Here is a 23,986-nt window from a genome sequence, read left to right as displayed (position 1 = left end):
CAAATAATATCCTACATTCTTTAAAAATATGCCATTAAATTTGCTAATCATCAAAATCAGAGGTGTGAAAAAGAGTTTAACATCATTTCTAGCCAAAGATACTGTGCTTTTTTAGGTCAAACATATGCATATGGGAAAAGCAATATCTCAAAAATTTGAGATTTACATTCTAGAGACCCTGGTTGAAACAAACTTGAGAAATATTTATAACTGGAGTTTCTAGTTGGCAAATTAAAGCAGTTTGCAAACAAACACTGGATTTTTTCTGCCTACAGTCATTTTGTTTGGACAATCAAAAGAGGGGTTCCTTTGGAGGTTCCAGGAATTCTTTAATAATGTAACTGTAGTAAATTTCCTGTAACCGAGGGAACTTAGTTCATCAAGGCAGTTAAACTTGATGCTAAGATTACATTTTTATTTATTTTATATTATATTATTTTATTTTATTTTATTTTATTTTATTTTATTTTATTTTAATTTTTGATAGGCAGAGTGGACAGTGAGAGAGAGAGACAGAGAGACAGGTCTTCCTTTGCCATTGGTTCACCCTCCAATGGCCGCCGCAGTAGCGCGCTGCGGCCTGCGCACCGCGCTGATCTGATGGCAGGAGCCAGGTGCTTCTCCTGGTCTCCCATGGGGTGCAGGGCCCAAGCACTTGGGCCATCCTCCACTGCACTCCTGGGCCACAGCAGAGAGCTGGCCTGGAAGAGGGGCAACCGGGACAGGATCGGTGCCCCGACCGGGACTAGAACCCAGTGTGCCGGCCCCGCAAGGCGGAGGATTAGCCTAGTGAGCCGCGGTGCCGGCCTATTTTATTTTTTAAAGATTGATCTATTTATTTATTATTTGAAAGGCAGAGTTAGAGAGAGGCAGAGGCAGAGAGAGAGGTCTTCCATCCGCTGGTTCACTCCCCAAGTGGCTGCAATGGCCGAAGCTGCACTGATCGGAAGCCAGGAGCCAGGAGCCAGGAGCTTCTGCCGAGTCTCCTACACGGGTGCAGGGACCCAAGGACTTGGGCCATCTTCCTGCTTTTCCAGGCCATAGCAGAGAGCTGGATTGGAAGTGGAGCAGCCAGAACTCGAACCAGCGCCCATATAGGATGTCGACACTGCAGGCGGTGGCTTTACCCACTATGCCACAGTTCAGGCCCCCCCAAGATTACATTTTTGAAACACTTTGGATTGAGGCAGGGGTTATAGGCAGTTTTTTGGGGTAGGAATGCAGCGTGTATTAGAAGACCATATTGGTTTGTGTTAATGTGTTTGTATAAAATGTTGTCAAACAATCTGTGTGAGAATGCAGGCTGCTAATGGACCTTCTCTGGGTTTTACAAAAAAGTCTGAGCTGGCCAGTTCATCAGTGCTGGACTGAAGTGACACTATCTTATTTGCCTCTGTGACTGGAAATAATAAGATAAATAACTAACCATAGCTACCATTTGTTAAGTTCTTACTATATCCAGGCCTGTGTGTTTTGCATGTATTATTACGTTTGAAGATTCACAACTCTGTGAGGTACTATCCCATTGTTCAGATGGAAACCCAGTAACTAGAGGAAGCAACATAGTATCACCCACTTGTTGTGTGGAAGAATTAATATTTCCAGTTCATTTTGGGGTTAAGTCAATATGGTATCTGTTGATGTAATTTATGAATGAATAAACAGAAATATAAAGCAGCAGTGTAAGGATGTTTAAAAATGTTTGCTATGTAAGTAAAATACAAGTTCATATGAACAATTAAAAATAAATATTTTTGTTGTTCTTCCTAGAGGTTATCTTAGCCTGTAAAAACCCAAAGAAGACCACTTCTTCCAGATTAGAGTGGAAGAAACTGGGACGGAGCGTCTCCTTTGTATACTATCAACAGGCTCTCCAAGGTAAGAAGCTGTTGACTTGGTCAACTCAAAGCAAGAGAATTCCATGTACGGCCCAGATTCTTAAATTTACAAATGAGAACAGGACATGACTGATTACTGAAAATGTGTTTTTATACGTGTGAAGTGAACTCAACAGTGTCTGAGGCCTAAAACACAACAGCCACAAAAACTGAGGAGAAAATAGAATTAGGTGAACCCTATGGAGTCCCTGCATCCTCCTTTCTTGGCGCCATTCTAAAAGATGCAAAATGCGATTGTTCTTGGCCGGTGCCGTGGCGCACTAGGTTAATCCTCCACCTGTGGCACCAGCATCCCATATGGGCGCCAGTTCTAGTCCCGGTTGCTCCTCTTCCAGTCCAGCTCTCTGCTGTGGCCCGGGAGGGCAGTGGAGGATGGCCCAGGTCCTTGGGCCCTGCACCCACATTGGAGACCAGGAGAAGCACCTGGCTCCTGGCTTCGGATCAGCACAGCTCTGGCCGTTGCGGCCATTTGGGGAGTGAACCATCGGAAGGAAGACCTTTCTCTCTGTCTCTCTCTCTCAATGTCTATAACTCTACCTGTCAAATAAATAAATAAAATCTTAAAAAAAAAAAAAAAACCGCAATTGTCGGGGCCAGTGCCGTGGCTCACTTGGCTAATCCTCCGCCTGTGGTGCTGGCATCCCGTATGGGCACCAGGTTCTAGTCTCGGTTGCTCCTCTTCCAGTCTAGCTCTCTGCTGTGTAACTCTCACTGTCTGTAACTCTACCTGTCAAATAAATAAATAATCTTTAAAAAAAAAAAAACACCGCAATTGTCCTTGCTCACCTAGTAGGTTAACTCTTGAGAGAATGGGACGAAAAATGATATAAGGTTGGGACAGGAGTTGCAGCTCAGTATGAGTGTCTCCATAATATTTCCTTCCTTCCATCCAGAAAGCGAGGTCACTATTGAGAACGTTAGGAAGCTGGGCTTTCAGATGGGGAATTACAGGGACTAGGAACAGTGATTGTTCTTGTTTGTCTTTTTGGCTTTTTAACTGTTACACGTTTCTTTCCACTCTCTGTTCATCCTGTTGAATATGTGATGCACTTTTCAGCTAAAATGTTTGTAATGACAGTTCAAAATGTTAGCTGTCCAATGGTTAGGGGCATAGATGACATGATAGGGCATGGATTGTTATAACTGGATGACAGGTACATTGAGTTCTTTTGTTTTCTACGTGTGTATATGCTTCAGTTTTTCCGTTATAAATATATATATATATTTAAGATTTATTTTGTTTACTTGAAAGGCAGAGTTACAGAGCGAGAGAGAGATAGACAGACAGACAGGCAGACAGACAGAGAGGTCTTCCATCCATTGGTTTACTCTTCAAATGGCTGCTACAGCCAGGGCTGGGCCAGAGTAAACCAGGAGCCTCTTCCGGGTCTCACACATAGGTGCAGGGACCCAAGGGTTTGGGCCATCCTCCACTGCTTTCCCATGTGCATTAGCAGAGGGCTGGATTGGAAGTGGATCAGCCAGGACCCCATACAGGATGCTGGTGTTGCAGGCAGGGACTTAACCCACTACACCACAATGCCAGACCCTATTATAAATATTGTTTAAAGTTGGAAGTACAACTTTTATATATATATATATATTTATATATATATATATATAATAAGGTAATTGATTTTTTTATTGGCTTGAAGATTTCTTTTTTTTTTTTTAAGATTTATTTTTTTACTTGAAAGTCACAGTTATACAGAGAAAGGAGGCAGAGAGAGAGAGGTCTTCCCTCCACTGGTTCACTCCCCAATTGGCCGCAACAGCCGGAGCTGGGCCGATCTGAAGCCAGGAGCCAGAAGCTCTCACGTGGGTGCAGGGGCCCAAGGACTTGGGCCATCTTCTACGGCTTTCCCAGGCCATAGCAGAGAGCTGGATCGGAGGTAGAGCAGCAGGGTCTTGAACCAGCGCCCATATGGGATGCCAGCACCACAGGCAGCAGCTTTACCCACTACGCCACAGTTCCGGCAGTACAACTTTTTTTTTTAAAGATTTTATTTATTTTATTTGAGAGGTAGAGTTACAGTGAGAGGGAGAGACAGAAAGAAAGGTTTTCCTTCCATTGGTTCACTCCCCAAATGGCCGCAAAGGCCGGAGCTGCGCCAATCCAAAGCCAGGAGCCAGGCACTTCTTCCAGGTCTCCCACATAAGTGCAGGGGCCCAAGGACTTGGGCCATCCTCTCCTGCTTTCCCAGGCCACAGCAGAGAGCTGCATGGGAAGTGGAGCAGCCGGGACTAGAATCGGCACCCGCATGGGATGCTGGCACTGAAGGGGGAGGATTAACCCACTGAGTCATAGCACCAGCCCCAGGAAGTACAACTTAACACAGATAATATTTAAAAATACAATGTATTAAACTTTGAGAAGAAAAATTTAAAGGATTTAAATTATTAATTGGAAAAACTGTTTCAAGTTCATAGAAAATTTAAAATATCCCCTCTGTTCTTTATATTATCAAGGCATGTCTGCAGGCTAGCAACTGCTAAAATAGCACAACTGCCTTTATTTAAATTTTCTACAGTTGCCAATTCTGGCACCTACATGTTCTTCAAAATCGTATTTTCATTCTGTATTACAATTAAAAGATAACCAAAAGAATGTCTTTAAGACCGTCCTGCCTTTACCTTTTCTTCTGTGGCAGTATCAGGTGGGCCACCACAGGTACAGCATTGATCTTGGCCAGTTAAACCCAGCTCTCCATTGTTTTTGGAGATAGGATGATTTTTACAAACTAGAAAGGAGGTGAGGCAGACTTTGGGTTGAATTTTTAAAATACAGTATAAGCATATGAAACTATTGTTTTTTGAATAGTCTAAAAAGTCCTTATAAATTAAAAATAACAGCATACATGTATAATTCTGAAGTTTTAAAAGTGAGTTTAGGGGCTGATGTGGCATAGCAGATAAAGCCACTGCCTGCAAAGCCGGCTTTTGATATGGGCACTGTTTTAAGTCCTGGCTGCTCTACTGTGATCCAGCTCCCTGCGAATGGCCTGGGAAAGCAGCAGAAGATGGCCCAGGTCCTTGGGCCCCTGCACCCTCCATGGGAGACTCAGATGAAGCTCCTGACTCCTGGTTTCAGCCTGTCTCATCCCTGGCAATTGCAGCCATCTGGGGTATAAGCCAGCGGATGGAAGATCTCACTCTCTCTCTCTCTCTCTCTGCCTCTGCCTCTCTCTCTGTCTCTATAACTTTTTCAAATAAATAATGTTTTTTAAGGGACAAGTATGTTTAAATTGTAAAGAAAAAAGTAAGTTTATTAATAGGAACATCAATGCCTTTAGTTACCGAATGAGGTAACTTGAAGAGGGTATTACATAGAACATTCTTTGCATTGTTGCTAATATTGTTGTCTTCTTTTTGTAAAAGGTGAATTTAAAGATCGGGCTGAGATGATAGATTTCAGTATACGCATCAAAAACGTTACAAGAAATGACGCTGGGAAATATCGTTGTGAAGTTAGTGCCCCATCTGAGCAAGGCCAAAACCTGGAAGAGGATACAGTCACTCTGGAAGTACTAGGTGATGTGTATGTATTGTTACCTACAGTCCCCAACGTCTCTCCGTCTCTCTGTAACCACCTGCCCCCACCTCCATCCTTCCCTCCTTGTGCCCCTTTCCCCTGCCTCCGTCTCTCCCTCTCCATCCCCTTTCCCCTACCTCCATTCCTATTCCCACATCCCCTGGGAGCAACAAAACAGTCATGGGCCAGGAACACAGCAGCATCATAATTAGGATCCCCGGCCAGTAAAGTTTCAGAGTTCACCAGCACTACCTTCCCAATGAGGTCCTGGCTATTTTTTCCTGTCACCTCACTGGCTACTGAAATTTTACAGTTACTCATTTCGTTATCACAGAATCTCTCTTTGTATAAGATTGAGGTCATTCCTGATGCTCCTATTCTGTTCCTAGAAGCACTCTTCTCAAGACAATTGTTTGTCAATAGATCTTGGCATATGTACTGTTTCTCTGACCATCTAAAGTGGTATTCCATTAGATGGCAGAAAAAGCAATAAAGCAAAAAAGCAGATGAGAGGTAACACTAGAATTTATTTGGTAAAGAAGGAAGGTAGCATTTGTTGTTCAGTTAATGTATGTAAAGCACTGTCTAATTTTATTTCATCTTTACCAAAAATCTGATTTTTATAGATGAGGAAATAGAAGGTAGATAATTCTCCCAAGGCCATTTGGATTCAAAGGGTTTAAATCCAAAGCCAGTATGATTAGTTACTATGTGAATCACTGACAGATATCAAGACCTTGTAACCATAATTGGTAAAGAAACCTGATCTCGTCTCCTTCATTGGTGTTAGCATAATGTTGTGTTGGCCAGGCTTCTTCTGAAATATGAGTGATGTACTAATGTAGAAGAAATTTAATTCAGAACCTTGTAGCAGATTAGCCAGTGTCTGTGCTTGCTGTTGCCATGTAACGAATGCAGCAATCTAAAAGAGCTCTCATTTATTAGCTCATGGTTCAGAAGTCGACAACATGGCTGAGTTCTTTGCCAAGGGTATCACAAGGCTGAAATCCAGGTGTTACCTGGACTGAGTTCTTGTCTGCAGGCTCTAGGGAAAATCTGGTTCCGAGCTCATTCTCAATGTTGGCAGTTTCATTTCCTTTGGTTGTAAGATTGAAGTCGCCATCCCATGCTGCATGTCGGCTAGAGGCCACACGCGGTTACCAGAGAGCACCCTATTCCTTGACACTTGGCAGCTTCCATTGTCCGAGAAACAGAAGCATGACAAATCCTTTCTGTGCCTTGAATCTCTGACTTTCCCTTCTGGGACCAGAGAATACTTCTCAGCTTTTAAAGGGGCCATATGATTAAGTCAAACTCATGTACCAAATCTTCCCAACTTAAAGACAATGGATTTGGGCCTTAAATACATCTCCAAAATGCCTTCGCAATAGTACCTAAATAAATGTTGATTGAGTAACTTAAAGAAAGCATGTGTACACCAAGGACATAGGTCTTGGAGAACCATCTTAGAGTTCAGCCTGCCACAGCCAGTTCTGGGTTTTCCTGGATGTTAGGTCACCTAATAAACTCTTCTTTAATAATCCTAACTCTTAAATCAGATATTTTATACCTTGGCCGGTTCTAGGCAGAATGGGATTTTAATTGAGTACCAAGCCTGAGAAATATACTCAGGCTTGTTTTCTTTTAAGTATAGTCAGTAATAAAACATTAGAGCCCTGGATGGTGAGGGGCTGGCAATGGGACACTGCAGTTTAAGTCGACTCCTGCAGTGCTGCCATCCCATATGAAAACCAGTTCGAGTCTCAGCCGCTCCACTTCCAGTCCAGATCTCTGCTAATGTGCCTGAGAAAGCAGCAGAAGATGGCCCAAGTTCTTGGGCCCCTGGGAGACCCAGATGAAGCTCCTGGCTTTTGGCTTTGGCCTGGCCCAGCCCTGTCCATTGTGGCCGTTTGGAGAGTGAGGCCAGCAGATGGAAGATCTCTCTGTCTCTCTCTCTGTAATCTGCCTTTCAAATAAAGAAAGAAAGAAATCTTTTTAAAAAAATTAAGCCATAGGTGAGAAAAACAGAGATTGTTTAAAAAATAATGGCTAATACTTTAGTATTAACTAAAGTAATGATTGTTATGACAGTTAAGCCCTTGAACTCCCAGTGAATGGCTCAACATAACAGAAGTTTTTTTCTCACCTAAATAAAGCCTAGATAGTTTGGGCGGCCGTGGAGATATTACTCCATTAAGTCATTAGAGATGGGTAGCCTGATAGGGTCTTGTCTTCAACGTGTGGCTTTCTGTTGACACCCACTTGGGAGTGGGAGTGGGCAAGAGAGTGAATGAATGGAGCATCCTGCAGGAGGTTTTCACGCGTCAGGCCTGAAAATGCCATAGATTACTTTTCCCCAAATTCCATGAGCATATGACCCCCATCTGGCAACAAGGGGAATGGCATTGTGGTCTACCCTGTGCCCATGATGAAATCGATCTGTTGACCAAGTAGCCACTCCATTCCAGGAGGTTAAAGGAAATACATTTTTACTGGCTACTAAAACTCTTGTGTAGCTTATAAATAACCAGCAACATCTGACTTTTATTGTTCAGTGGCTCCCGCGGTTCCATCATGTGAAGTCCCCGCTTCTGCCCTGAGTGGGACGGTGGTAGAGCTACGATGTCAAGACAAAGAAGGAAAGCCGGCTCCTGAGTATACGTGGTTTAAGGATGGCGTCCGTTTGCTAGGGGATTCCAGACTTGACTCTCAAAGCACTAACAGCTCATACACAGTGAATACAAAATCTGGAACTCTGGTAAGATCATTTCAAGTGCTGGGCTAATCACTAACTCTTGCATGTGGAGGAAAAGATGATTAAATCACACAGGGATGGAGAGTGAAAGACCGACAGATTACTTGCCATGTAGAGAGAGAAGGAGACGCAGGAAGATGGCAGCGCCTTTACAAAGAAGTGTTAGAAAGGACCACCACAAGTGATGAGAAGACAGTACAGGAAACCCAGGAGCTGAGGACATGCGGTCATGTCAGTGACCTGAAGCAGGCCAAGCCCACCTCATGATAGTTGGTCAGGAAGACTTGACAACCAGCTTCCTGGTCTGGAAAATTACCGAGTGAAGTACCATATTTACAATACCAGGGAAGCTCATTTTGGGGATACCCTGACCCTAATGCCAACCATGTCAGAATAGTGACTGTCGTCAACCCATAGGAAGGTGTCAGGATCATTAAATTTTCCATGATTCTAAATCATTAGCATTTGATCCTAGGACTTGAGTAGGTATGACTTCAGATTTCATCTGGATTTTCTGATTGTTTCCCCCTTGAAAAATATTCTGATTGAGAGGCTTTTCTAGGAATACTGGTGGCAATCTATAAATAAGCTCTTTAAAATTCATGACATTTTAAGTTGCAGGCATTTTTGCACAATGCGTTAAACTCCACATCTTATATCAGAGTGCCTGGGTTTTAGCCATGGCTCTGCTTCCTGATTCCAGATTCCTGATGACAGGCACTCTGTTCGGCAGCAGGTGATGGTTCAGTGGTTGCGTCCTTATACCCATGTGGAAGACCCAAACTGAATTCCAGGCTCCTGGCTTTAATCTGGCCCAGCCCTATCTCTTGCAGGCATCTGAGGAATGACCCAGCAGATAGAAGATATCTCTGTCTCTGTCTTTCTCGATATCTCCCTCTCTCACTCTCTTTCAAATAATTAAAAATATAAGTTTAATGAGATTTTATTATAAAAAGTATTTCTCGTTTTTTTTCTGTGGCTTTTCAGGGTAGGGTTAGGAGTAAAAAATGATCATCATGTTTCAAGGTTTTTTCTTTCCAATCAAATTAATATTACATGTAAATGTGAAAATTCCTGACTTCCAGAATCACTAAACAGCCATCATCAAAAGAACCTTAGGGGCCAGCACCGTGGTGCAGTAGGTTAATCCTCCACCTGCGGCGTGGGTATCTCATGTGGGCGCCGGTTCTAGTCCTGGCTACTCCACTTCCCATCTCTCTGCTGTGGCCTGGGAAAGCAGTAGAAGATGGTGTAAGTCCTTGGGCCCCTGCACCTGCATAGGAGACCCAGAGGAGGCTCCTGGCTCTTGGCTTCGGATCGGCGCAGTTCCAGCTGTTGTGGCCATATGGGGAGTGAACCAACGGAAGGAAGACCTTTCTCTCTGTCTCTCCCTCTCACTGTCTGTAACTCTACCTCTCAAATAAATAAATAAAATCTTTAAAAAAAAAAGAACCTTAAAGGCATGATAATAATCACAATTTTAAAAGGAGGATATAATATGTTCTCTCATTTGTTCAATCTACAAATGTACAATAACATTTAGAACTAAATCGTCTGATAAATAATAAAGCAAACTTGTCAAGAGCCTGCATAATCCGGCATATCAAGATCTGCAGCAGCCCTCTGAGCGAGGCCGTGCTTTGGCCCTTTGAACAGTCAGCAGGCACAGTCAGCAGGTCCAGACGACTTTACACCGAGAAACTGGGCAGAAAATCTGCTGTCGCACTTGGCTATATTTACTTTTCAAATTTATTTTTTCTCAGAGCAGGTGATAAAAGCCCTAAGGCAAGTCTGAAATGATATAGATTCACTTTCCTCAGTTAACCTCTACCCTTGGAATATCCTGTGATGCCAAAGGAATGCACTTGGGTTTACTGGAATGGATTTTTTTTTATGTGTGTGTGTGTGTGTGTGAGAGAGAGAAATGAACACCAAAGTCTCCAGTGTACAAATACCAAAGACGTTCTTTTAATTACCAGTTTCAATGTCCTGGAACATCATTTGGGGTTTTAGCTTAGCTTATTATTCATACATAATCGTGGTTCATAGTTCATGGTGAATATTCAGAAGGCTTTTGGGGGCAGCGGGAGATAATTTCATGGAATGAAGACAAACCAGGAAAAGCTTTCTATCGCACTCGGTGAAAACAGGCCCAGAAAAGGGGGAATGTGGCTTGTAGGCAAAGATACCAGGAAGGGGAAAAGGAACTCATAGCCCAAAACCCTAGTTGTTGGTTTTTTTTTTGTTTTGTTTTTTGTTTTTTTTTTTGTTTTGTTTTGTTTTGTTTTTTTTGACAGGCAGAGTTAGAGAGAGAGAGACAGAGAGAAAGGTCTTCATTCTGTTGGTTCACCTCCCAAATGGCTGCTATGGCCGGCACTGCGCCGAACCAAAGCCAGGAGCCAGGTGCTTCCTCCTGGTCTCCCAGGCGGGTGCAGGGCCCAAGCACTTGGACCATCCTCCACTGCCTTCCCAGCCACAGCAGAGAGCTGGACTGGAAGAGGAGCAACCGGGATAGAACCGGCGCCCCAACCGGGACTTGAACCCGGAGTGCCGGTGCCGCAGGCAGAGGATTAGCCTAGTGAGCCACGGGCTGGCCTCTAGTTGTTTTTAGTAACATACATTGCGGTAGGAGCCAGGACAATAAGTCGCTGTTCCTCAGAGGTGCATGGCTCCCTGGAGGAGGTCAGCAGTGACCACTGCAGCACTGGGGATGTGACCCCTCGGCTCCTGAAAGTGACCTGAAAGCCCTCTCGGCTCTGCACTGGTCTTGTAGGGGTCTGTCAAGGTGTCCAGGAAGGCATTTACCTACCCGCTTATCTGTCTTCCTTCCTTTCTTTCTTTTTTCTATTTTTCTTCCTGTCTGCTTTCATTCCTTCCAGAAATTCTCTAAGGGGGATAAAACTACTGATAAAAGTCATCAAATCTATTGTATCAGTCTGACCTTTCAGTTGCTTTAGAAGCGACTAGAAGGAACAAGTGTTAGACATTTTCTTCTCAAAATTTTCAAAAATTTTAGAATTGATAGAATTTGCAATCCTATGCATGATGCAATTAAGATTTCCTAGGCCCTAAGCTACTTGCTGGCAATAACTCTGGCTCTACAGAGGAAGAAGTCATTGTTTGCTACTGCACTGAACCTCTGTGGCTTAGGAAAGTACATCCATCCTTTTACATGGGAGGCCTTCATTTATAAGTGTTTGCTGAGAACTAGAAATACCTAGACTCCTGAACACTACTGTGTGTGATGCACTTTTAAAAATGCCCTTTTTGGTGCGGGTGCTGTGGCATAGAAGGTTAAGCCTCCACCTACAGTGCTGGCACCTCCTGTGGGCTCTGGTTTGAGTCCCAGCTGCTCAGCTTCCTTCCAGCTCCCTGCTAATGGCCTGGGAAAGCAGAGGAAGATGGTTCGAGGGCTTGGGCCCCTGCATCCACGTGGGAGATCTTGATGAATCTCCTGGATCCTGGCTCCAGCCTGGCACAGCCCCAGCTGTTGCTGCCATTTGGGGAGTGAACCAGCGGATGGAAGATCTCTCTCTCTGTCTCTGTAACTCTGCCTTTCAAATAAATAAAATAAATTTTTAAAATAAAATAAATTTAAAATGCTCTTTACTGGGCCAGTGTTAGAGTATAGTGGGTAAAGCTGTTGCCTGTAACACCTGCATCGCATAGGGGTACCAATTCAAATCCCAATTGCTCCATTTCTGATCCAGCTCCATATTAATATACTTGGGAAAGCTGCAGAGGACGGCCCACATGTTTGGGCCCCTGACCCGTGTGGGAGACCTGGAGGAAGCTCTTGCCCCCTGGCTTCAGCCTGGCCCAGCCCAGGCTGTTTATGGCCATCTGGGAAGTGAAACAGTAGATGGAAGACTTCTCTCTCTGTTTCTCCCTATCTTCTTTGTAACTCTGCCATTCAAATAAATAAGGTAAATCTTTAAAAGAAAAAATTCCAAAGATGTAAACTATAATGTAGTTTTTTTTTTCCTTAAAAAAAAAAAAGCCCTTTGGCATCCTACTACATCTTGATACTACACAAGAGAAAAATAAAGAAAAGAAAAAAAGCTTTCTTGTATATATTTTCTCCTTGAAGTCATAGCAGAGTTTTGAAGATATGAAGTCCTGAGTCATTAAAAAGGAAAGACCAAGTTAATGATAAAATTCAAGGGTCATACCTAAAAAGACAAATACCATATGTTTTCCCTGATCTGTGGTAACTAATAGAGTACCTAAAATGTAATGTAATAGAATGAAATTGACATTTTGAGATCGATGATTGTAGCCCGTGTCTTGACTGTTGAGGAACAGTTATTTCCTTCATAGTATTTGTTGAGCTCTTTACTTAGTGTATGGTTAATCTTAGCGAGTATAAAGTTAACTGAAAATGGATCTTTGTTAAAGTTAAGAGTGGGAATAGGAGAGGGGGGAGGAAGAAGGATGGAAGCGTGGGCAGGAAGGAGGGTGGGGTGGGAAGTATCGCTATGTTTCTGAATCTCTATATATGAAGTGCATGACATTTGTAAACCTTAAATAAAATGTGAAAAAAATTCAAGAGACATAGTAGTTTGTTGCTTAAAAATATATATATTCATTTTTCCTTCCACAAATAGCAATTTAACACAGTTTCCAAACTGGACAGTGGAGAATATTCCTGTGAAGCCCGAAATTCTGTCGGATATCGCAGGTGTCCTGGAAAACGAATGCAAGTAGGTAAGCATGAAATACTGGGAGAATCAAATGATCTGCAGCTAAAGAGTGCAAATATTTGGGAATGGAAGGAGCAAGAGATAGAGAAGGTGGAGTGATTTGAAGAAGAGATAGGAGGGAATGTTTAAAATTAGCTTGACATATTACAAGGCAATAAAGATGCTGATTTTAATGTCTCCCAAGCAAGCCAGGAATATTTGGCATTATCTTTTTTTTTATAAAGATTTTATTTATTTATTTGGAAGACAGAGTTACAGAGAGAGGTACAGACAGAGAAGTCAGTCTTGCATCTGCTGGTTCACTCCTCAGATGGCTGCAACGGCCAGAGCTGCACTGATCCAAAGCCAGGACCCAGGAGCTTCTTCCAGGTCTCCCATGCAGGTGCAGGGGCCCAAGGACTTGCACCATCTTCTACTGCTTTCCCAGGCCACAGCAGAGAGCTGGATTGGAAGAGGTGCAGCCGGGACTAGAACTGGCACCCATATGGGATGCCAGCACTGCAGGCGAAGGATTAACCTACTGTGCCACGGTGCCAGCCCCTTGGCATTATCTTTAACAAATTTTCTAATTTTTCAAATAAGTGTTTGCTATATCCTCTCCTGAGTAATCTTTCAAACAAAAGCTAAGGGTCTTATAGTGCATAGATTGTGGAGGGCCCAGGAGTCTGTATATGGTTTCATTTCTAACTCTTCCATTTACTAGCTACATTCTCTAAGGCAAATCATTCAACCTATGCCTCAGTCTCTCCAAAATGCAAGTAGTAATATGTCTTTGTCTTTAAAAAAATTTTTTTAATTTATTTTGAAAGAATTACAGAGAGAGGAGGAGACAGAGAGAGAAAGAGAGACCTTCCATTCACTGGGTCACTCTCCAGATGGCTACAGTGGCCAGCGCTGGGCCTGGCTGAGCCAGGAGCCAGGAGCTTCATTCAGGTTTCCCACATGGGTTGCAGGGGCCCAAACACTCCAGCCATCTTCCACTGCTTTTCCCAGGCTAATAGCAGGAAGCTGGATTGGAAGTGGAGCAGCTGGGACACAAACCAGCACCAATATGGGATGCTGGTGTCACGGGCTGCAGCTTTACTTGCTATACTAAAATGCTAGCCCCATGTCTTTCTCTTAGATGATATGAAAATTAAAATAATATTTGAAATTATTAGAATAGCACTGGTATAATGTGAGCATTTGCTAAGTATTAGCTGTTTTAGTTATTAGTATCAAGCTGTTGATAATTTTTTTCAAGCCCCTGAAATACTAAGCTATACTTATTGCAGAGTGGTCTCCCAGAAAACATATCAAGAGCTGGGCATTAGGCCTAGCAGTTAAGATGCCTGTTAGGATGTCCACAGTGGAGTACATGGGTTTGATTCCTGGCTCTGGCTCCTGACTCCAGCTTCCTGCCAATGCAAACCCTGAGAGGTAGTAGGTGATGGCTCAAGTTGTTGGGTTCCTGCTACCAACATAAGAGAAGTAGGTTAAGTTCCCATTTCCCAGCTTCAGTCCCCTAGCCATTGCTGGTATCTGAGGAGTGAGGCAGCGTAAGCATCTTTCTGTTTGTCTCTGAAAATGAAATAAGATATATCAACTACTTACGGATCTAGCTTGCTATACAGCATAGCTGATATATATATATATATATATATATATATATATATATATCTCACAAAGTAAGCTTCTTGGAGTCAAAAAGAATTAATGTTAAAGAATCTTTTCTAGGTTATATGAATTTCAGAATATATTATTTATTATTCTTTCATTTTATTTTGAAAAATTTGGCTCCTTCTTCCCTGCATAAGAGCCATGTATTTTGAATATAATTGTATAATAGAGAGGTATGTGCTGGAGATGGTCCCTAAAGGTTACAGAGCACCCAGGAGGGCTGCCCCTGGCAGCAGAATACAGACTGCTCCTTGTTGCAGCAACTTATCTTCAGATTTTTGGGATCAGGAATTCATAAAATTCATTTTTCTCAAAGCCTTAGAGGTCTTCATATATAAATGGACAAATTTGCTTTGTCTATGTGCAGTTAAATGTCATCTTAATAGAATTCAGGATATCTTGATAGTCAATAGTATGAGTATATTGTCATTTCTTCTTATTCACTAATCTAAACATCTGCTCCTGGTTTGTTGTTGTTGTTGTTTGTTTTGTTTTTAATTTAGGAAGGCAAAGCATTGATATTACCCACCAAGCTCACTCAAGTGCTGGTATTTATGGTCCATCATAAGCAGTTATTTGAGCTATTAGAAATTATCCCTTTCAGTGCTACTTTGGAATTGTCATTTAAAACATTTATCTGAATGTGTTTAAAAATTAAAGCATTAATGAAGCATTTCCCTAATTAAATTCATTCAGGTACTAGCCTCATGATTTCTACCATAACCTTGTGCCATACGCATCATTTCTATTTATTTTTGCTTCCATTTAAATGATCATAAATGTTTTAAGGAATAATATCTATGAACTTGTGATTTTGATATACTAGTTACTTTTTCCCTAGCACCCAATAACTATATAACAAACAAAACTTAAAACTTTGTTTCCCAGGAGGACCACTTTAATTTGAAAATGATTCCTACTTATCTACTCTTGAGGTATAAGCTAGCTTAAAAGTTAAAATTAGTTTAGTACTCATCCATTAAGACTAGGTGTTTCATGACTTGGTTTGGCATTTCCATCTTTTGAAATCCAAAGAAACTTCAAAAAGGTTCTGGAAAATGGAATTGAAAGGTAAGCTTATTTCAGTGTAAAAGGAATTTGAAATCCATGTGTATTTTTCTCATCATATGCATTTCCATGAATTTTTTTGGTGACCTCTCATTATATGAATTTTTGAATTCATTTTCTTTGTGAATTATCACTAGTAACTTGTAAAGAAAACCGGACTCTGTTAACTGTTGTGAGGAAATTCTGTAGGACTTGCTGATGATTTCCAAGATGCCTCTTTGAACAAATTCAGCAGGTCCCACTCCTACTTTCTCTTTTACCAGTTTGGCTTCTTTCTTTTAATGTAGAATAATGGCATCTTCCTTTTAAAGTGGACTTTTCTCCCCCAAAGAAAGAACACAAAGCATTTTCAGACTTATTGTTACATTTTCTCTTTGCTGAAGCTTAATATAGTTGTATGACTTGCTCAGTACCTCACAGAAAATGACAAATGAATGCAACGTACCTCTAATTTACTCTTCTTCCATCTTCAATTTCCTTGAAGAAAACAACGTAAAATGTGTATCCTGACTTAGCACTTACTGGAAAAGAAATTTTTTGTCAGAATTTGCGTTTAGGGTAAAATATTCATGGATGTCAAATTCTTCTATCAAGTACAGGACATTTTTTTTTTTGGTCAAATAATTGCCCTTAGATTGGACATACTACTGTATATATCAAAATTATGCACTACTACTATAAAAAAGAGTATATTTTAGAATTATATTTTTTTGTTTAAAGATTTTATTTACTTGAAAAGCAGAGTTACAGAGCACTTCCTTCTGCTGATTTACCCACAGTGGCCATAATGGCCTAGGCTGGAGCAGGCTGAAGCCAGGAGCCTAGAACCCCTTCCAGGTCTCTCAGTTGGGTGGTGGGGAGCCAAGCATTTGGGTCCTCTTCTGCTGCTTTCCCAGGAGCATTAGCAGGGAGCTGGATTAGAAGTGGAGTGGTTGACACTCTCTGGGACTCATATGGGATGCCAGCATCCAGGCAGCAGCTTCACCTGCTGTGCTACCATGCTCACCCCAGAACTATATGCTTTTTTCTTTTTAAATATTTATTTATTGATTTGAAAGTCAGAGTTGTAGAGAGACATGGATCAACAGAAAGACAGAGATATCTTCCATCTGCAGGTTCATTCCCTGAATAGCTGCAATGGCTAGGGTTGGGCCAGGCCAGAGCAGGAGCTGGGCATTTCTTTCAGGTCCCCCAAATGGGTGTAGGGGCCCAAGTACCTGAGTCACCTTCCACGGCTTTTTCAGGTGCCTTAGCAGGGAGCTGGATTGGAAGTGGAGCAGCCGGGACTCAAACTGGTGTCCATATGGATGCCAGCGCTGCAGGCAACTGCTTACCCACAACGGGGCCAGCCCAAACAATATTCTTTTTAATTCTGCTTTTAACCAATATTAAATTCTGTGACTTATTTCATGCCCAAATTAATGTAAAAGAATACCAAATGAATACATTTTATTTCTGGATCATAGAACTTTTTTAAAATTTAAGATCCTTATAAAACTTTTTTCTATTAATATTGCAGTCAATTTTGAGCCATGTCCTGGAAGTGAATTAGCTGAACAAGCTACAAAAATATGAAACTTTGCTTTGTGATATAACTATAAAGCAGAAGCTTTTTCTGAACATTTTCCATTTCATGCTCCCTCTGTTCATCTATCTGAAATGGGTTAATGCATGATTTATTTCACATTCTAGATGACCTCAACATAAGTGGCATCATAGCAGCTGTAGTGGTTGTGGCCTTAGTGATTTCTATTTGTGGCCTTGGAGTGTGCTATGCTCAGAGGAAAGGCTACTTTTCAAGTAAGTGCACTTTCACAACTTCCGATGGATTTACAGTTTTATAACATGCTGTTTCTCCTAAGACTTTCTAGAAAACTCTGGAAAATTATTGTTGTTGATTTTCTACTACTGAAAATCTCTGTGATGACATGCAGGTGAGTTACAAAGCACCTTGGCAACCCTAGGAAGAAAAGACAGAGCTATCTCATTATAAAATTGCAGGGAACAACAGAGAATATATGAGACCCTGCCATAAGATAGATATATTCATTGTAGGCCAATATTTATAGCTTATTTACATGTGTTTAAGATTTTTCTAAGTTAGGAATTACATGTCTCAAGAGATAAACTGATTTCTTATTTTGTAAGCAGTTTCATTGTAATAAATGAAATATTTATAAGTACAGAATAGTGAATTATTGAATGTCAAATGCACAGATGTATTTAGATGAGAATTGTTCAGTCAAAACTAGGAACCTATTGTATTAGTGTTGTTTCTGTACAGGGATTTTCATTCTTCAAGTTTAGATTTCTAGAAGTTCAGATCACCATATGATAATGAAATAGGTTTGTTGTTAATGGATAAGATTTCAAAAATAATATTTTTTATTCTGAATGCTTTTCTTCACTCCTAGTCTTTAAAATTATCTGGACACTCAAAGCAGTAGAACTCTACCAGGAGATACATTGGTAATAATATATAAAATAGAATTTTTTAGTGGAATGATAAATAATATATAGCATGAATTCACTGTTTGACAGTAAACATTAATTTTGGAATTTAGGTTTTAAAAATTTTATACCAAAACAAAACTTAAATTGAAAAGGAATATTGAATAATACCTAATTAAATATTATATGTGATAAATTTTTTCTGTGAACATGGATCCAGAGATTTTCTATAACTAAGAATAACTGCTCTGTGAATTAATAATAATTATTCATGTTTATAGTATTCCAGTTCATTCTATTGTAATATAATTTTATGAATGAACTCCACCTGTGTCCCCCTGCTGGTTACCAGTGAAAGTACACACTAGTACGATGCCTGTACACATTCAAAATATATCATCTGAGTATTTTAATGAGGAGTTCCTAAGTAAAGTTTTCTTAAAATAGTGAATTAGTTAAAGAGCATACTTGGATACTAGGAGCTCATTTGCCAAGAATGTTGCTTCACATATAATCTGGCAGAAAACATAGTCAAGAGAGCCATACTACTTTGACTTGCGTTTAGAATAGGAGCTGGCAAACTATGACAAGAGGACCAAATCTGGCCCCCATCTGTTTGTCTATTGGCCCATGAGCTAAAAACAGCTTTTACAGATGAAAATTTGCAGTCTATATGATGATAGGGAGTACTAGCTTTCAACTGAAATTAAGGGAAAAATTCCTTTCTTCTAAACCTGTATTACAAGACTTTGATTATTATTCAGTTTTGAATGTCATCAATAGAAATTTTAGAAATGTGTTTTCTGTCTTGTTGTAAAAGTACCTGTATAGTATTGTTGATTTTTGCCTCCAGGTCCCCGAAGTTTAAAATATTACTATCTGGACTCTTTACAGTAAAAATTTGCCAATCCTTGATTTAGAAAGTACAAGTGTCAGCAAGTGAGAATCGAGATGTTTTAGAAATTAAGCTCTATGAGTCTGTATCATTCCGTGTTATCTCATGCATTAATGACACATACTTTTTTTTTTTTTTTGTAGAAGAAACCGCCTTCCAGTAAGTATACCTTCTTTAAGTTCATTCCTTTTCCCCTATATGAAGTAGTTTCCCATTAGTCATCCAAGGGAATGAGAGAGGAAGGAGGAGGGTGGGGTGGGAAGTATCACTATGTTACTAAATCTGTATGTATGAAATTTGTATACCTTAAATAACACTTTTTAAAAATGTTTAAAAAAGTGGAAAGTTGGGTAATTTATGTAGGTTTAATCTTATGGGAAGTACTAAATTTCATCAAGAAATGTATTCTACCTCATGTGTGCTTGTAAATGATCATTAGTTACCAAAAGAAAGAGAGCCACTTATTTGACTTTGTAGGCCAGAAGTGGGAGACATACGGCCTGTGAAATTATTGGGTATGCCAAAGCAAATGCAGGGCGTACTGGAAATTCAATAAATCTATACAGGCCATTTTTTTAAAAGATTTATTTATTTACTTACAAGGCAGAGTTACAGAGAGAGAGGGAGAGACAGAGAGAAAGAGAAATCTTCCATCTCCCCAAATGGCTGCAACAGCCAGGGCTAGGCTCATCTGAAACCAGGAGCCAGGAGCTTCCTCTGGACCTCCCACATGGGTGCAGGGGCCCAATCACTTGGGTCATCCTCTGCTGCTTTCCTAGGTGCATTAGCAGGGAGCTGTATTGGAAGTGGAGCAGCCAGGACTTGAACCAGTGCCCATAAGGGATGCCGGTATCTCAGGGAGCAATTTTACCTACTATGCCACAGTACCGCCCCCAGCAGGCCAATTTTTCAGTTGATCATTTTGTATAGCCCACGAGTGATGTTGTAAATAATCCAAATGACCCTTGGCAGGAAAACAGTTCCCCACGCCTATTGTAGACATTTTTAAGAACTACTATAAAAATATGCATTTAATATATTTTGTTAAATTGAAAATTTTAAGTAAAATTTTACTAAACAGTTTTTGTTTTTAAAGATGTATTTATTTGAAAGGCAGAATTACAGAGAGACAGTGGAAGAGCATGTGAGAGAGAGAGAGAGGGAGAGAGAGGTCTTCCATCTGCTGGTTCACTCCCCAAATGGCTACAACAGCCAGAGCTGGGCCAATTCAAAGCCAGCAGCTTCTGGGTCTCCCACATGGGTATAGGGGTCCAAGGACTTGGATCATCTTCTACTGCTTTCCCAGGCACATTATCAGGGAGCTGGATCAGGAATGGAGCAGTTGGGACTCGAACCAGCACCCATATGGGATGCTGGCACTGTGGGCAGTGGCTTTACCCATTATGCCACAGTTCTGGCCCCAACAGTTATTTTTTACATTTAATTGTACACTGATTTTATGCCTTATTCTTTCTGTGGGATTGGTAATACAGCCATGGATAAGACAGGACAAAAAATTCCACCAAACCCCAGCTTAAACTTCATTCTAGTAGAGAAAGGGGGAAAGTCTACACATGTATACTATACAGTATGTCAGACTAGAATAAATATTAGGAGAATAATAAAGCAGGTGAGTGAATAGGGAATACATAGCAGGAACAGAGATTGTCATTTCAAGTGGAGTGGTTAGGGAAGGCCTGATAAAGTGGTGCTTGAAAAAACCCAAGGAGTTAAGGATGCAAGTCATGCAGACTTCCACTAGAAAAATGTACAGGCATAGGATATAGTTAGAAGGTACTCCAGGCCAGGTGTGCTTAAAATGTCTAAGGGTCACCAAGAGGACCAGTATGGCTGGAACAGTGAGGGGAACAAGAGACGGGAGAGGAGTGCAGTAAAGTGGCAGGGGCCAGACTGTGTGGCATCCTTTCTAGGTAGCTGTGGGAAATTTGGCTTTGGTTCTGAGTAAGATGGGAAGTCACTGGAGGGCTTGGAGAGAATGAGTAGTAGCATCATCTTAATTCTTCAAAACTCAGCATAGCCAGTGCTAAACTATCAGGTGACAGAGGGTGGGAGCAAGCAGACCAGTTTGGAGACTATGGCAGTAATTCAAGAGAGAACTGTGACAGGTACCAAAGTGGTAGTGTTGGGAGATGTTGTAGAGATAACCAGGAAGTAACTGCATATATTTATCTGGAGTTGGGGAGCTATCCTAACTGGAAATAGAAATGTTGGAGTCTTTGGTGCATGAGATCACCAGAGCTGTAGTTTATGTGCTTTTGATTTCTGGCTCTTGTGTGTATGTACATAGCAGACCCAAGGTTAGTTGCGTAGGCATTCCCTTCCACACTCAGCTGCCATGGCCTCTTCTCCTAAATCCTTAGAAAACAGAGTACCAGTTCGAGTTCTGGCTGCTCCACTTCCAATCTAGCTCCCTGCTAATGCACCTGAGCAAGCAGCAGAAGATGGTCCAAGTGTTTGGGCCACTGCACTCACATGGGAGGCCCGGAAGAAGCTCCTGGCTTCTGATTTTGGCCTGGCATAGCACTGACCGTTATCCATTTGGGGAGTGAACCAGCAGATGGAAGATTCTTTCTCCCCCTCTCTCTGTAACTCTGACTTTTAAATAAATAAATCTTAAAAAAAAAAAAAAAAAAAAACTGGGGCCAGCACTGTGGCATAGTGGGTAAAGCCACCACTTGCAGTGCTGGCATCCTATATGGGCGCTGGTTCAAGTGCTGGCTGATCCACTTCCGATCCAGCTCCCTGCTGTGGCCTGGGAAAGCAGTAGAAGATGGCCCAAGGCCTTGGGTCCCTTTACCTGCATGGGAGACCGGGAAGAAGGTCCTGGCTCCTGGCTTTGGATTGGCCCAGCTCCAGCCATTGCAGCCATTTGGGGAGTAACCAGTGGATGGAAAACCTCTCTCTTTCTGCCTCTGCCTCTGCCTATCTGTGCCATAACTCTGCCTTTCTAACAAATAAGTAAATCTTTCAAAAAAAAAAAAAAAGAAGAAGAAGAAGAAGAAGACGACGACGACGACGACTGAGTTGCCACTGACTTCCTGCTGCTAGAAGCCTGGCTGAACCCTGGTCTTTCACTCTTTTTTGAAAGTCAGACACACACACGTATTGAGATATCTTTCAACTTCTGATTCACTCCCCAGATGGCCACAGTGGCCAAGCTGAATCTAGGAGCCAGCAGCGTTATCCAAGTCTCCCGCATAGGTGGCAGGGGCTCAAACACGTGGGCCATCCTCTGCTGTTTTTTGCAGGCCATTAGAAGGATGTTGGATCAGAAGTTGAGTGAGTAGCCAGGACACGAACCAGCACCCATATGGGATGCCAGTGTTGCAGGCGGCAGCTTTATCTGCTACCCCACAACAGCCGGCCCCCAGGTCTTTCAGTTTTATAATATCCCAGTACTAGGCCCAAATAAAATCCAAGTTACCAGAGTAGCAGTAGCCAAGGGACTGAGTTCAGAAGAGCAAAGCAGCCTGTATGAGTAGCCCTCACCCAAGCGATTACCAGGATTTCCTCTTTTATTGAGTGAGGCAGCAAGTAATTGACAGGTTTTCTGAGATAGATCATCTTAGACCAGCAGAGAGGCTCACCTTGCTGCAGTGGCTGAGGGGTTATTCTTCCTTCCATTAATTTGTATATGAAGCAAGATAATAATCCAGGAAGGAATATCTATTCCTAGACATATTTCCTCCCATTTGTGGATCTATGGCCTTTATGGTTTGTTGCATGATGAATCTGGTGACTGGAACCCTGAATACCATAACAGCCAAATTTCCATGTGGGGAGAAAGTGTTTTGAGATGATCATGAAGCTTTCAAATAGTAAACGTTAATATGTAAAAAGTCAGTCTCTTGTTGTGTATTCCAAAAATATCTTCAGTGTGTTAGCACTAGGCTACATTTTTATGTACATGAGTTTGCATGTCTTTCTCTGAATATTTTCCATGAATGTAAGAAATTCAGTTAGGATTGTTGGCTTTTTTCTACCTAGCTCGGATAAATATCTTCCTGTTGAGAAAATGTATGCAAGTTACATTAACTGAAAGAAACTGTGTGCTTCGGAGTTGGAAGCAATAATGTAGTAAATATTATTTTCTTTTTCCATATACAGGAAGAGTAGTTCCTCATCTAAAGCCACTACAATGAGTGAAACAGTGAGTATTTTTAAAAGCATATTTATAGAACAGACATGTTTAGGAATAAGGCAAGGGAAATGAAACAATCGTATGGAAGTTGTGAATTTTTACTTTCAATATGCTTTGTGTTTGTGACTTCCACTTGTATTTAGAGGAGCCAAATGAATGTTAGCTTTCTTCCCCTGTCTGGGATGGCGTGATAAAGGTGCCTGGCATACGTAGGCAGTTCCAGAAAGTGATCTTCATCCTGTCACTGTTTTTCACATGGTGTTTGCTATTATGAGTCTGCCTCTTTAATATCCCTAGGTCTGGTGTTACTGGTTCTACTTGCGAGATGATGAAATTGAGATGTGAGTTCTCAAGGGGTAACAATGGCTGAGCTGGAACCCTGACCCTTGCTTCATGGCAGCCAGACCAGCAGCAGATCTGTAGCTCTGGAACTTGCCATTGGCTATTCAAAGCACTTGGAAAATTGAGGGATACGAATTATCCCCTGCTATTGCTGAAGGGAACATTTCAGCAATACTGGAAAAAAAGGCACTAATTATCTAATTCAGATGATTTAGGAACACGAGATAGACATTTTGTACTTCCACATCATACATAATACAGTGAAGCAGTAAACAGCATCGTTGCTCACGTTTTGGTCTATTTTTGGCTGGATATTCAACCTTGCTTTTTGTTTCTTTAGGAATACAGTGGGGCAAGGGCAGTCTCCAGTATTTTTAGAGGCCTACACTTGAGAAATAGTGCATGGGTTCCCTGATTTCCCGAGTACGTTACGGCAGAGCTTCTCAGATTTCCTTTCAAGAGAGTGGAGTGGGGCGTGGACATCAGTATTTTAAACTATCCTAGCAGACGCGTGTGGTTAA

General features: G+C 41.4%; 1 protein-coding gene across 1 annotated transcript in view; it reads left to right on the top strand.

Annotated features, from left to right (window-relative positions):
- Window positions 1–23,986, top strand: part of JAM2 (junctional adhesion molecule 2) — a 90,064-nt gene that overhangs the window by 62,825 nt on the left and 3,253 nt on the right. Inside the window, exons 3-9 of the mRNA XM_062206516.1 lie at window positions 1,771–1,878; window positions 5,277–5,429; window positions 7,986–8,188; window positions 12,793–12,892; window positions 17,308–17,415; window positions 19,105–19,120; window positions 23,090–23,132. Of these exons, the coding sequence (XP_062062500.1) occupies window positions 1,771–1,878; window positions 5,277–5,429; window positions 7,986–8,188; window positions 12,793–12,892; window positions 17,308–17,415; window positions 19,105–19,120; window positions 23,090–23,132 (731 nt within the window). The remainder of the gene's footprint in view (window positions 1–1,770; window positions 1,879–5,276; window positions 5,430–7,985; window positions 8,189–12,792; window positions 12,893–17,307; window positions 17,416–19,104; window positions 19,121–23,089; window positions 23,133–23,986) is intronic.

This window comes from Lepus europaeus, chromosome 2 (genome assembly GCF_033115175.1).
Source record: "Lepus europaeus isolate LE1 chromosome 2, mLepTim1.pri, whole genome shotgun sequence".
Classification (NCBI taxonomy): Eukaryota; Metazoa; Chordata; class Mammalia; order Lagomorpha; family Leporidae; genus Lepus; species Lepus europaeus.
Note: the sequence above shows the minus strand (reverse complement) of the source record. Positions and strands in the feature narration are given on the sequence as shown.